Source organism: Hemibagrus wyckioides, linkage group LG26, assembly GCF_019097595.1.
Source record: "Hemibagrus wyckioides isolate EC202008001 linkage group LG26, SWU_Hwy_1.0, whole genome shotgun sequence".
Lineage (NCBI taxonomy): Eukaryota > Metazoa > Chordata > Actinopteri > Siluriformes > Bagridae > Hemibagrus > Hemibagrus wyckioides.
Window position 1 is genome coordinate 481,656 of NC_080735.1, and position 15,000 is coordinate 496,655.

At 40.6% G+C, this 15,000-nt stretch overlaps 2 protein-coding genes across 2 annotated transcripts in view; both read left to right on the forward strand.

Annotated features, from left to right (window-relative positions):
• LOC131347116 (protein PERCC1) overlaps positions 1-6,698 on the forward strand; it is an 8,343-nt gene extending 1,645 nt beyond the window's left edge. Inside the window, exon 2 of the mRNA XM_058381002.1 lies at positions 5,896-6,698. Within this exon, the coding sequence (XP_058236985.1) occupies positions 5,897-6,601 (705 nt within the window). The 5' untranslated portion in view covers position 5,896 and the 3' untranslated portion in view covers positions 6,602-6,698. The remainder of the gene's footprint in view (positions 1-5,895) is intronic.
• A 273-nt stretch (positions 6,699-6,971) lies between these two features.
• Positions 6,972-15,000, forward strand: part of pdia2 (protein disulfide isomerase family A, member 2) — a 12,302-nt gene continuing 4,273 nt past the window's right edge. The window contains exons 1-7 of the mRNA XM_058379990.1: positions 6,972-7,224; positions 8,148-8,354; positions 8,433-8,566; positions 8,998-9,135; positions 9,248-9,364; positions 9,470-9,595; positions 9,678-9,872. Coding sequence (XP_058235973.1) covers positions 7,002-7,224; positions 8,148-8,354; positions 8,433-8,566; positions 8,998-9,135; positions 9,248-9,364; positions 9,470-9,595; positions 9,678-9,872 — 1,140 coding nt within the window. The 5' untranslated portion in view covers positions 6,972-7,001. The remainder of the gene's footprint in view (positions 7,225-8,147; positions 8,355-8,432; positions 8,567-8,997; positions 9,136-9,247; positions 9,365-9,469; positions 9,596-9,677; positions 9,873-15,000) is intronic.

Below are 15,000 nucleotides of genomic sequence, written 5' to 3' on the forward strand. Positions count from 1 at the left end.
GAATGTGCATGTGTACTGAGTGTGTACTGAATGTACTGGGTGTGTACTGAATGTACTGGGTGTGTACTGAATGTGTACTGAATGTGTACAGAATGTGTACTGAATGTGTACTGAATGTACTGAGTGTGTACTGTATGTGTATTGAATGTGTACAGAATATGTACTGAGTGTGTTCTGAATGTACTGAGTGTGTACTGAATGTACTGAATGTGCACTGAGTGTGTACTGAATGTGTACTGAGTGTGTACTGATTGTGTACAGAATGTGTACTGAATGTGTAGAGTGTGTACTGAATGTGTACAGAATGTGTACTGAATGTGTACTGAATGTACTGAGTGTGTACTGTATGTGTACTGAATGTGTACAGAATGTGTACTGAATGTGTACTGAATGTACTGAGTGTGTACTGTATGTGTACTGAATGTGTACTGAATGTACTGAGTGTGTACTGTATGTGTACTGAATGTGTACAGAATGTGTACTGTGTGTGTTCTGAATGTGTACTGAATGTACTGAGTGTGTACTGAATGTACTGAATGTACTGAGTGTGTACTGAATGTGTACTGAATGTGTACTGATTGTGTACAGAATGTGTACTGTATGTGTACTGAATGTACTGGGTGTGTACTGAATGTGTACTGAGTGTGTACTGAAGGTACTGAATGAATGTGTACTGAGTGTGTACTGAATGTACTGGGTGTGTACTGAATGTACTGGGTGTGTACTGATTGTGTACAGAATGTGTACTGAATGTGTAGAGTGTGTACAGAATGTGTACTGAATGTGTACTGAATGTACTGAGTGTGTACTGTATGTGTACTGAATGTGTACAGAATGTGTACTGAATGTACTGAGTGTGTACTGTATGTGTACTGAATGTGTACTGTGTGTGTTCTGAATATGTACTGAATGTACTGAGTGTGTACTGAATGTATTGAATGTACAGAGTGTGTACTGAAGGTACTGAATGAATGTGTACTGAGTGTGTACTGAATGTGTACTGAATGTCTACTGAATGTACTGAGTGTGTACTGTATGTGTACTGAATGTACTGGGTGTGTACTGAATGTGTACTGAATGTGTACTGAGTGTGTACTGAAGGTACTGAATGAATGTGTACTGAATGTGTACTGAGTGTGTACTGAATGTGTACTGAATGTGTACTGAGTGTGTACTGAAGGTACTGAATGAATGTGTACTGAGTGTGCACTGAATGTGTACTGAGTGTGTACTGAATGTGTACTGAGTGTGTACTGAATGTACTGAGTGTATACTGAATGTGTACTGAGTGTGTTCTGAATGTGTACTGAGTATATACTGAATGTACTGAGTGTGTACTGATTGTGTACTGAGTGTGTTCTGAATGTGTATTGAGTGTGTTCTGAATGTGTAGAGTGTGTACTGAGTGTGTACTGAATGTCTACTGAGTGTGTACTGAATGTGTACTGAGTGTGTTCTGAATGTGTATTGAGTGTGTACTGAATGTATATTGAGTGTGTTCTGAAGGTGTATTGAATGTGTACTGAGTGTGTACTGAATGTGTACTGAGTGTGTTCTGAATGTGTACTGAATGTGTACTGAGTGTGTACTGAAGGTACTGAATGAATGTGTACTGAGTGTGCACTGAATGTGTACTGAGTGTGTACTGAATGTGTACTGAGTGTGTACTGAATGTGTACTGAGTGTGTACTGAATGTGTACTGAGTGTGTACTGAATGTGTACTGAGTGTGTACTGAATGTATACTGAATGTGTACTGAGTGTGTTCTGAATGTGTACTGAGTATATACTGAATGTACTGAGTGTGTACTGATTGTGTACTGAGTGTGTTCTGAATGTGTATTGAGTGTGTTCTGAATGTGTAGAGTGTGTACTGAGTGTGTACTGAATGTCTACTGAGTGTGTACTGAATGTGTACTGAGTGTGTTCTGAATGTGTATTGAGTGTGTACTGAATGTATATTGAGTGTGTTCTGAAGGTGTATTGAATGTGTACTGAGTGTGTTCTGAATGTGTACTGAATGTGTACTGAGTGTGTACTGAAGGTACTGAATGAATGTGTACTGAGTGTGCACTGAATGTGTACTGAGTGTGTACTGAATGTGTACTGAGTGTGTACTGAATGTGTACTGAGTGTGTACTGAGTGTGTTCTGAATGTGTACTGAGTATATACTGAATGTACTGAGTGTGTACTGATTGTGTACTGAGTGTGTTCTGAATGTGTATTCAGTGTGTTCTGAATGTGTAGAGTGTGTACTGAGTGTGTACTGAATGTGTATTGAGTGTGTTCTGAATGTGTAGAGTGTGTACTGAGTGTGTACTGAATGTGTACTGAGTGTGTTCTGAATGTGTACTGAGTGTGTACTGAATGTGTACTGAGTGTGTTCTGAATGTGTATTGAGTGTGTTCTGAATGTGTAGAGTGTGTACTGAGTGTGTACTGAATGTGTATTGAGTGTGTTCTGAATGTGTAGAGTGTGTACTGAGTGTGTACTGAATGTGTACTGAGTGTGTTCTGAATGTGTACTGAGTGTGTACTGAATGTGTACTGAGTGTGTACTGAATGTGTATTGAGTGTGTTCTGAATGTGTATTGAATGTGTACTGAGTGTGTACTGAATGTATATTGAGTGTGTTCTGAATGTGTATTGAGTGTGTTCTGAATGTGTATTGAGTGTGTTCTGAATGTGTAGAGTGTGTACTGAGTGTGTACTGAATGTGTACTGAGTGTGTTCTGAATGTGTATTGAGTGTGTTCTGAATGTGTACTGAGTGTGTACTGAGTGTGTACTGAATGTGTACTGAGTGTGTTCTGAATGTATACTGAATGTGTACTGAGTGTGTACTGAGTGTGTACTGAATGTGTACTGAATGTGTACTGAGTGTGTTCTGAATGTGTATTGAGTGTGTTCTGAATGTGTAGAGTGTGTACTGAGTGTGTACTGAATGTGTACTGAGTGTGTTCTGAATGTGTATTGAGTGTGTTCTGAATGTGTAGAGTGTGTACTGAGTGTGTACTGAATGTGTACTGAGTGTGTTCTGAATGTGTATTGAGTGTGTTCTGAATGTGTAGAGTGTGTACTGAGTGTGTACTGAGTGTGTACTGAGTGTGTACTGAATGTGTACTGAGTGTGTTCTGAATGTGTATTGAGTGTGTTCTGAATGTGTACTGAGTGTGTACTGAGTGTGTACTGAATGTGTACTGAGTGTGTTCTGAATGTGTACTGAATGTGTACTGAGTGTGTACTGAGTGTGTACTGAGTGTGTACTGAATGTGTACTGAGTGTGTTCTGAATGTGTACTGAGTGTGTACTGAATGTGTACTGAGTGTGTTCTGAATGTATATTGAGTGTGTTCTGAATGTATATTGAGTGTGTTCTGAATGTGTATTGAATGTGTACTGAGTGTGTTCTGAATGTATATTGAGTGTGTTCTGAATGTGTATTGAGTGTGTACTGAGTGTGTACTGAATGTGTACTGAGTGTGTTCTGAATGTATATTGAGTGTGTTCTGAATGTGTACTGAGTGTGTACTGAATGTATATTGAGTGTGTTCTGAATGTGTACTGAGTGTGTTCTGAATGTATATTGAGTGTGTTCTGAATGTGTATTGAATGTGTACTGAGTGTGTTCTGAATGTATATTGAGTGTGTTCTGAATGTGTATTGAGTGTGTACTGAGTGTGTACTGAATGTGTACTGAGTGTGTTCTGAATGTGTATTGAGTGTGTTCTGAATGTATATTGAGTGTGTTCTGAATGTGTATTGAGTGTGTACTGAGTGTGTACTGAATGTGTACTGAGTGTGTTCTGAATGTATATTGAGTGTGTTCTGAATGTGTACTGAGTGTGTACTGAATGTATATTGAGTGTGTTCTGAATGTGTACTGAGTGTGTTCTGAATGTATATTGAGTGTGTTCTGAATGTGTATTGAATGTGTACTGAGTGTGTTCTGAATGTATATTGAGTGTGTTCTGAATGTGTATTGAGTGTGTACTGAGTGTGTACTGAATGTGTACTGAGTGTGTTCTGAATGTGTATTGAGTGTGTTCTGAATGTATATTGAGTGTGTTCTGAATGTATATTGAGTGTGTTCTGAATGTGTACTGAGTGTGTTCTGAATGTGTATTGAATGTGTACTGAGTGTGTACTGAGTGTGTACTGAATGTGTACTGAGTGTGTTCTGAATGTATACTGAATGTGTACTGAGTGTGTACTGAGTGTGTACTGAATGTGTACTGAATGTGTACTGAGTGTGTTCTGAATGTGTATTGAGTGTGTTCTGAATGTGTAGAGTGTGTACTGAGTGTGTACTGAATGTGTACTGAGTGTGTTCTGAATGTGTATTGAGTGTGTTCTGAATGTGTAGAGTGTGTACTGAGTGTGTACTGAATGTGTACTGAGTGTGTTCTGAATGTGTATTGAGTGTGTTCTGAATGTGTAGAGTGTGTACTGAGTGTGTACTGAGTGTGTACTGAGTGTGTACTGAATGTGTATTGAGTGTGTTCTGAATGTGTACTGAGTGTGTACTGAGTGTGTACTGAATGTGTACTGAGTGTGTTCTGAATGTGTACTGAATGTGTACTGAGTGTGTACTGAGTGTGTACTGAGTGTGTACTGAATGTGTACTGAGTGTGTTCTGAATGTGTACTGAGTGTGTACTGAATGTGTACTGAGTGTGTACTGAATGTGTATTGAGTGTGTTCTGAATGTGTATTGAATGTGTACTGAGTGTGTTCTGAATGTATATTGAGTGTGTTCTGAATGTGTATTGAATGTGTACTGAGTGTGTTCTGAATGTATATTGAGTGTGTTCTGAATGTATATTGAGTGTGTTCTGAATGTATATTGAGTGTGTTCTGAATGTATATTGAGTGTGTTCTGAATGTGTATTGAATGTGTACTGAGTGTGTTCTGAATGTATATTGAGTGTGTTCTGAATGTATATTGAGTGTGTTCTGAATGTGTATTGAATGTGTACTGAGTGTGTTCTGAATGTATATTGAGTGTGTTCTGAATGTATATTGAGTGTGTTCTGAATGTGTATTGAATGTGTACTGAGTGTGTTCTGAATGTATATTGAGTGTGTTCTGAATGTGTATTGAGTGTGTACTGAGTGTGTACTGAATGTGTACTGAGTGTGTTCTGAATGTATATTGAGTGTGTTCTGAATGTGTACTGAGTGTGTACTGAATGTATATTGAGTGTGTTCTGAATGTGTACTGAGTGTGTTCTGAATGTATATTGAGTGTGTTCTGAATGTGTATTGAATGTGTACTGAGTGTGTTCTGAATGTATATCGAGTGTGTTCTGAATGTGTATTGAGTGTGTACTGAGTGTGTACTGAATGTGTACTGAGTGTGTTCTGAATGTGTATTGAGTGTGTTCTGAATGTATATTGAGTGTGTTCTGAATGTGTATTGAGTGTGTACTGAGTGTGTACTGAATGTGTACTGAGTGTGTTCTGAATGTATATTGAGTGTGTTCTGAATGTGTACTGAGTGTGTACTGAATGTATATTGAGTGTGTTCTGAATGTGTACTGAGTGTGTTCTGAATGTATATTGAGTGTGTTCTGAATGTGTATTGAATGTGTACTGAGTGTGTTCTGAATGTATATTGAGTGTGTTCTGAATGTGTATTGAGTGTGTACTGAGTGTGTACTGAATGTGTACTGAGTGTGTTCTGAATGTGTATTGAGTGTGTTCTGAATGTATATTGAGTGTGTTCTGAATGTATATTGAGTGTGTTCTGAATGTGTACTGAGTGTGTTCTGAATGTGTATTGAATGTGTACTGAGTGTGTTCTGAATGTGTATTGAGTGTGTACTGAATGTGTATTGAGTGTGTACTGAATGAGTGTTTACTTAGTAGCTTACACTGTTGTAATCTGTTCTTTGTAGGATGGCAGCGAGTGTAATCAGAACCCTGAGTGGATTCGGACCGAGCCATCCAGCTCAGACCTGCTTCATTCCTGCTGATGAAGATGAGCTGGACGACGAGTATGAAGATGAGCTCCGGGACGAAGTGGAGGACAGCTTTGAGGAGGAAGAGGACGATTCCACTGGTGTGGAGTCTCACATAACTGATCCATCAGCCTCTGATCTGTACAGTGAGATCACGACGGATCGCCTCCTACGCTTCGCAGAGCTTATCAGCAGTGACGTGCAGCGTTATTTCGGACGTAGCCAAGACTCGGACATGTGCGACATGTATGTAGGGAGGTCACGTCACGAGGTCACCGGCCGGCAACGCTACTATTCCGACATAGTTCGAGCGGCATCGTCGGAGCCGGGGGACGAGTCGGAAAACCTCGGACCACTCGCAGAACTCTTCCAGAGCGCTCAGGTAAAGAAGCAGGGATTACCCATGATTCAGCGGCGTCTGCCCAGCAGCTTCTGGACCGAGCCTCGACCTGAGCATCTCTGTATCACCTCCAACATTCCAGACGTGATGACGTGTTCCACAGAAACCATGAACCTTAACGGCAGCGTTCCGGTAATTAGCATGAGCAGCTCTGCTACACCAGATTTCAGTGACTTACTGGAGCACTGGGCTTCAGACAGAGAAACCTGCAGTGACTACAGCTGTGAATACCAGCTCCCCTAAGAGCAGCTGGAACACACACACACACACTCATGCACATACACATATACAGACATACACATAAACACACACACATACACACACACACACACACACACACACACAGATCAGCTCTTGATAATTCAGTGATTCTTGTATGTTTTGTTTTTTGTGTGGTTTGGAAACCTGTGAATAAAATTACTGTAAAATACTTAATAAAAATAAAATGTTTGTTCTGCAAATAAAACTAAAAATGAAAATAAAGACAGTTTTATTTACATACGAGAATAAACAGCAAGAGTTGTAGAGAAGGCCAGTAGATGAGCTCCACGCACTCTCCTGTGTGTGACTCGTCAGCGTTCCCACGTGTTTATCAGCGACGTGAGGACGGAGTGTGAGAGCACTTCAGTCTACAGTGTGGGAAATGAAGCCTGCACACCTCCTGACCTTTGCTCTGCTCCTGCTCTGCGCCGAGCCTGAGGCAGCTGAGGAGAAACCGGACACCGGGGATGAAACCCAGAGCGAGCCCAGAGACCAGAGTAAGGAAAAGACAGAAGAAATCACTGAAGAGAAAAATGTCCTGGTGCTGCACGAGAAGAACTTCGCCAGAGCTCTGAGTGAGAACAAATACCTGCTGGTGGAATTCTGTAAGTCTCTTCACCGGGGTAACTCCGGCCCTTAAAACCTTTCATTAATAAATTATTACTAAAGATAAATAAAGATAAATATATAAACGCTTACTCTACTGGACAGATGTTGGACATTCATTTCTGATATTTTCTCCTGTTCATGCTGTGTTCCTAAAAAATATTCATTTTATTACAAAATGTGCAAATTATTTGTATTTATTTGTATATAAATTATAAGATAATTTAGAAAGCATCACTTAAAAATAAAAAGAAAATGATTAAAGACTCTCACCACTGACCAGTCATATGACCAGGCAGGATAATGTGTAGATATTACCGTTATTTTTATTATTACATCAAAAACTATTGCAAATGATTGAAGTGATTCTGCTGAACCCCAGTGGACCTAGGTCAGGGTCAGGGTTAGGGTCAGGATTAGGGTTAGGGTTAGCGCTTCTGTAAGCTGCTCTGTATAAATTAAAACTGTTTAACTACTATCACTTTATCCATATTGCTTATTATTATTATTATTATTATTATTATTATTATTATTATTATTATTATAAATACTTTACTCCACTACAGTGCTCTGGGCTCAGACTAGAGACTTTGTGAGAAACAGCTCAGGGTTCAGATCTCCAGCAGGTCCAGCAGCACAGATGTCCATCCTCTCACGCCGTGACAGGCCCAAGATTAGGATTAGGAAGGACACGTGTCACATATTGCTCCCTCTAGTTGACTGAAAATTCACTGACCTCCTGCTGGACCTGAGTTTCACATTTTTGACATAAATGATGAACCTAATCTTATTTCTACATGAACTCATTAGAGCTGTTGAGGTATGATTAATGTCTGTGTATAAACTGGACTTCATGTCTTGGTCACGCAGTAAGAGATCACGTCTCATTGTCCGGTGTTCACGCCTCCTCTCTGGTACACAGACGCGCCGTGGTGTCGCCACTGTCAGGCCCTTGAGCCGGTTTATGCCGAAGCCGCAGCACGGCTGAAGAACGAGTCGTCTCCTGTCCGTCTGGCCAAGGTGGACGCCGCAGAGGAGAAGGAACTGGCTAAAGAGTTTGAGGTCAGCAGCTTTCCGTCACTGAAACTGTTCACGGACGGCCACAGACAGAACGCTACGGAATTCACAGGTAAGAGACTCGTTACACCGTTACATTCTAACCCTGATGGACACAGTGATGGTCACCAGCGTGTGTGATGTGTTAAAGGAAAGCGCAGTGTGAAGAGGATTATACAGTGGCTGCAGCGGCGCACCGGACCGAGCCTTGTCCATCTGAACGATGACCGAGTCGCTCAGGAGCTCATCAACACACACCAGGTCGTTGTGTTTGGATTCTTCAAGGTAAAGTTTGTGTAGAAGTTTTTTCAGAAAACTGGAATTTTTCACTGCATTTTATTCAATTGATGTGGCGATGTCCAACTAATTCAGCCTGGGGTTTTCACCATTCTCTCCTCCTCCTCTCTCACTCTCTTTCCCTTTATCTCTCTGTCTCTCTCTGTCTGTCTCTCTCTCTCTCTCTGTCTGTCTCTCTCTTTGTCTGTCACTCTCTCTCTCTCTCCCCCTCTCTCTCTGTCTCTTTCTCTTTGTCTGTCTCTCTCTCTCTCTCTCTCTCTCCCCCTCTCTCTCTGTCTCTTTCTCTTTGTCTGTCTCTCTCTCTCTCTCTGTCTGTTTCTCTCTTTGTCTGTCACTCTCTCTCTCCCCCTCTCTCTCTGTCTCTTTCTCTTTGTCTGTCTCTCTCTCTCTCTCTCTCTCTCTCTCTCTCTCTGTCTTAGGACTTGGAAGGAGCGAAAGCCAGAGTGTTCCATGATATTGCGCTGGAGATGGTGGATGTTACCTTTGGCATCACAAGCAGTCCAGAGCTCTTTGAGAAGTTCAGAGTAGAAGAGGAATCAGTCGTGCTCTTCAAACAGGTGACCAGAAGTAGTACCGGTCAGAAGATTAGAAGATGTATTACCTGACAATAAAGATTCAATTTAAACTTGCATGTATGTGTGTGTATGTGTGTGTGTGTGTGTGCTGTAGTTCGATGACAAACGGGCAGACATGCCTCTGTCTCAGGAAGACAAGCTGGACAGGGATGAGGTCATCTCCTTCATCCAGACCAACAGTCTTGAGCTGGTTATTGAATTTAGTGAAGAGGTAATTAATTAAAAACTAATTAATCTAATTAAACCAATTAAACCCTGGTGATTAAATAACAGCAAGAATGAGATCACATAACATTTGTCTCTTCTGCCTCTACAGAATGCAGAAAAGATTTTTTCTAATAAAATCCACAACCACCTTCTTCTGTTCATCAACTCCACCATGGATCTCCACCAGGCTCTGCTGGAGGACTTCACCGCCTCAGCCAGGGACTTTAAAGAGACGGTACGATTTCCTCCAGCAGCCTGGTGTCATTCTGATGCTCTGTAGTAATCCAGTGTAAAGTAGAGAGTCTGTCTGATTCCAGATCCTGTTCATCAAGATAGACGTCTCTACAGAGGTGTCCCATGTGCTGAATTATTTCGGTCTGTCTGCCAGTGACGCCCCGGCTCTCCGCTTCATCAACACGGACACGCTGAAGAAGTTCACCATGGCAGAAGCAGCCATCAACAAGGACACACTGAAAAGGTTCTGTCAGGACGTACTGGACGGCAAAATCAAAGTGAGTCACTTCACTGCTTCCTGAATAAACATTCAACAGCTTTAACACTGAGTAACTATAAGCTCATGTGCCTTGCCATGCAGCATGTCCTAGTTCCTGACTAACTAACTAACTGGCTAAATGACTAACTGACTAACTAAGTTACTAACTGACTAACTATGCAACTAAGTGACTAACTAACTAAGTGACTAACTAAGTGACTGACAAAGTGGCTAACTGACTAAGTGGCTAACTGACTAAGTGACTAACTAACTAAGTGACTAACTAAGTGACTGACTAAGTGACTAACTGACTAACTAACTAAGTGACTAACTAAGTGACTATCTAAGTGACTGACTAAGTGGCTAACTGACTAAGTGACTAACTAAGTGACTGACTAAGTGACTAACTGACTAACTAAGTGACTAACTAACTAAGTAACTAACTGACTAACTAACTAAGTGACTAACTGACTAACTAAGTGACTAACTAACTAAGTGACTAACTGACTAACTAACTAAGTGGCTAACTGACTAAGTAACTAACTGACTAACTAACTAAGTGACTAACTGACTAACTAAGTGACTAACTAACTAAGTGGCTAATTGACTAACTAACTAAGTGGCTAACTGACTAAGTAACTAACTGACTAACTAACTAAGTGACTAACTGACTAACTAAGTGACTAACTGACTAAGTGACTAACTAACTAACTAAGTGGCTAACTAACTAACTGACTAAGTGGCTAACAGACTAACTAACTATGTGACTAAGTGACTAACTGACTAAGTGGCTAACTGACTAAGTGGCTAACTGACTAACTGACTAAGTGGCTAACTGACTAACTAAGTGACTAAGTGACTAAGTGACTAACTGACTAACTAAGTGACTAAGTGACTAAGTGACTAAGTGGCTAACTGACTAACTAAGTGACTAAGTGACTAAGTGGCTAACTGACTAACTGACTAACTAAGTGACTAACTGACTACGTGGCTAACTGACTAACTAACTAAGTGGCTAACTGACTAACTGACTAAGTGACTAAGTAACTAAGTGGCTAACTGACTAACTAAGTGACTAAGTGACTAACTAACTAAGTGGCTAACTGACTAAGTAACTAAGTGACTAAGTGACTAACTGACTAACTAAGTGACTAACTGACTAAGTGACTAAGTGGCTAACTGACTAACTAAGTGACTAACTGACTAAGTGACTAAGTGGCTAACTGACTAACTGACTAACTGACTAACTAAGTGACTAACTGACTAAGTGACTAAGTGACTAACTGACTAACTGACTAAGTGACTAAGTGACTAAGTGACTAACTGACTAACTGACTAACTGACTAAGTAACTAAGTGGCTAACTGACTAACTAAGTGACTAACTAACTAAGTGGCTAACTGACTAAGTAACTAAGTGACTAAGTGACTAACTGACTAACTAAGTGACTAACTGACTAAGTGACTAAGTGGCTAACTGACTAACTAAGTGACTAAGTGACTAAGTGGCTAACTGACTAACTGACTAACTAAGTGACTAACTGACTAAGTGACTAAGTGACTAACTGACTAAGTGACTAAGTGACTAACTGACTAACTAAGTGACTAACTGACTAAGTGACTAAGTAACTAAGTGGCTAACTGACTAACTAAGTGACTAAGTGACTAACTAACTAAGTGGCTAACTGACTAAGTAACTAAGTGACTAAGTGACTAACTGACTAACTAAGTGACTAACTGACTAAGTGACTAAGTGACTAAGTGGCTAACTGACTAACTAAGTGACTAACTGACTAAGTGACTAAGTGACTAAGTGACTAAGTGGCTAACTGACTAACTGACTAACTGACTAACTGACTAACTGACTAACTAAGTGACTAACTGACTAAGTGACTAACTGACTAACTGACTAAGTGACTAAGTGACTAAGTGACTAACTGACTAACTGACTAACTAAGTGACTAACTGACTAAGTGACTAACTGACTAACTGACTAAGTGACTAACTGACTAACTGACTAAGTGACTAACTGACTAAGTGACTAAGTAACTAAGTGGCTAACTGACTAACTAAGTGGCTAACTGACTAAGTAACTAAGTGACTAACTGACTAACTAAGTGACTAACTGACTAAGTGACTAAGTGGCTAACTGACTAAGTGACTAAGTGGCTAACTGACTAACTAAGTGACTAACTGACTAAGTGACTAAGTGACTAAGTGGCTAACTGACTAACTAAGTGACTAACTGACTAAGTGACTAAGTGACTATGTGACTAAGTGACTAACTGACTAAGTGACTAAGTGACTAACTGACTATGTGACTAACTGACTAAGTGACTAAGTGACTAAGTGACTAACTGACTAAGTGACTAAGTGACTAAGTGACTAACTGACTAAGTGACTAACTGACTAAGTGACTAAGTGACTAACTAAGTGACTAAGTGACTAAGTGACTAAGTGACTAACTGACTAAGTGACTAAGTGACTAACTGACTAAGTGACTAACTGACTAACTAAGTGACTAACTGACTAAGTGACTAAGTGACTAAGTGGCTAACTGACTAACTAAGTGACTAACTGACTAAGTGACTAAGTGGCTAAGTGGCTAACTGACTAACTGACTAAGTGACTAACTGACTACGTGGCTAACTGACTAACTAACTAACTGACTAACTGACTAAGTGGCTAACTGACTAACTGACTAAGTGACTAACTGACTAACTGACTAACTGACTAACTGACTAAGTGACTAAGTGGCTAACTGACTAACTAAGTGACTAAGTGACTAAGTGACTAACTAACTAAGTGGCTAACTGACTAAGTAACTAACTGACTAACTACCTAAGTGACTAAGTGACTAACTAAGTGACTAACTGACTAAGTGACTAACTAAGTGACTAACTAACTAAGTGGCTAACTGACTGACTGACTAAGTGACTAACTAAGTGACTAACTGACTAACTAACTAAGTGACTGACTGACTAACTAAGTGACTAACTGACTAACTAAGTGACTAACTGACTAACTAACTAAGTGGCTAACTGACTAAGTGACTAACTAAGTGACTAACTGACTAACTAACTAAGTGGCTAACTGACTAAGTGACTAACTAAGTGACTAACTGACTAACTAACTAAGTGACTAACTGACTGACTAACTAAGTGACTAACTGACTAACTAAGTGACTAACTGACTAACTAACTAAGTGACTAACTGACTAAGTGACTAAGTGACTAACTAACTAAGTGACTAACTAAGTGACTAACTGACTAACTAACTAAGTGACTAACTGACTGACTAACTAAGTGACTAACTGACTAACTAAGTGACTAACTGACTAACTAACTAAGTGGCTAACAGACTAACTAACTACACTATATTGCCAAAAGTATTTGCTCACCCATCCAAATAATCAGAATCAGGTGTTCCAATCACTTCCATGGCCACAGGTGTATAAAATCAAGCACCTAGGCATGCAGACTGTTTTTACAAACATTTGTGAAAGAATGGGTCGCTCTCAGGAGCTCAGTGAATTCCAGCGTGGAACTGTGATAGGATGCCACCTGTGCAACAAATCCAGTCGTGAAATTTCCTCGCTCCTAAATATTCCACAGTCAACTGTCAGCTGTATTATAAGAACGTGGAAGTGTTTGGGAACGACAGCAACTCAGCCACGAAGTGGTAGGCCACGTAAACTGACGGAGCGGGGTCAGCGGATACTGAGGCGCATAGTGCGAAGAGGTCGCCAACTTTCTGCAGAGTCCATCGCTACAGACCTCCAAACTTCATGTGGCCTTCAGATGAGCTCAAGAACAGTGCGCAGAGAGCTTCATGGAATGGGTTTCCATGGCCGAGCAGCTGCATCCAAGCCATACATCACCAAGTGCAATGTAAAGCGTCGGATGCAGTGGTGTAAAGCACGCCGCCACTGGACTCTAGAGCAGTGGAGACGCGTTCTCTGGAGGGACGAATCGCGCTTCTCCATCTGGCAATCTGATGGACGAGTCTGGGTTTGGTGGTTGCCAGGAGAACGGTACTTGTCTGACTGCATTGTGCCAAGTGTAAAGTTTGGTGGAGGGGGGATTATGTTGTGGGGTTGTTTTTCAGGAGCTGGGCTTGGCCCCTTAGTTCCAGTGAAAGGAACTCTGAATGCTTCAGCATACCAAGACATTTTGGACAATTCCATGCTCCCAACTTTGTGGGAACAGTTTGGAGCTGGCCCCTTCCTCTTCCAACATGACTGTGCACCAGTGACCAAAGCAAGATCCATAAAGACATGGATGACAGAGTCTGGTGTGGATGAACTTGACTGGCCTGCACAGAGTCCTGACCTCAACCCGAAAGAACACCTTTGGGATGAATTAGAGCGGAGACTGAGAGCCAGACCTTCTCGTCCAACATCAGTGTGTGACCTCACAAATGCACTTCTGGAAGAATGGTCAAAAATTCCCATAAACACACTCCTAAACCTTGTGGACAGCCTTCCCAGAAGAGTTGAAGCTGTTATAGCTGCAAAGGGTGGACCGACGTCATATTGAACCCTATGGATTAGGAATGGGATGTCACTTAAGTTCATATGCAAGTCAAGGCAGGTGAGCGAATACTTTTGGCAATATAGTGTATGTGACTAAGTGACTAAGTGACTAACTAATTAACTAACTAACTAACTAACTAACTAACTAACTAACTAACTAACTAACTAACTAACTAACTAAGTGACTAAGTGACTAATTGACTAAGTGGCTAACTGACTAACTAAGTGACTAACTGACTAAGAGGCTAACTGACTAACTAAGTGACTAACTGACTAAGTGGCTAACTGACTAACTGACTAACTAAGTGACTAAATGACTAAGTGACTAACTGACTAACTAACTGACTAACTGACTAACTAAGTGGCTAACTGACTAACTGACTAAGTGACTAACTAAGTGACTAACTGACTAACTGACTAAGTGACTAACTAAGTGACTAACTGACTAAGTGACTAACTAAGTGACTAACTGACTAACTAAGTGACTAACTGACTAAGTGAATAACTAAGTGACTAACTGACTAAGTGACTAACTGACTAACTAACTGACTAACTGACTAACTAAGTGGCTAACTGACTAACTGACTAAGTGACTAACTAAGTGACTAACTGACT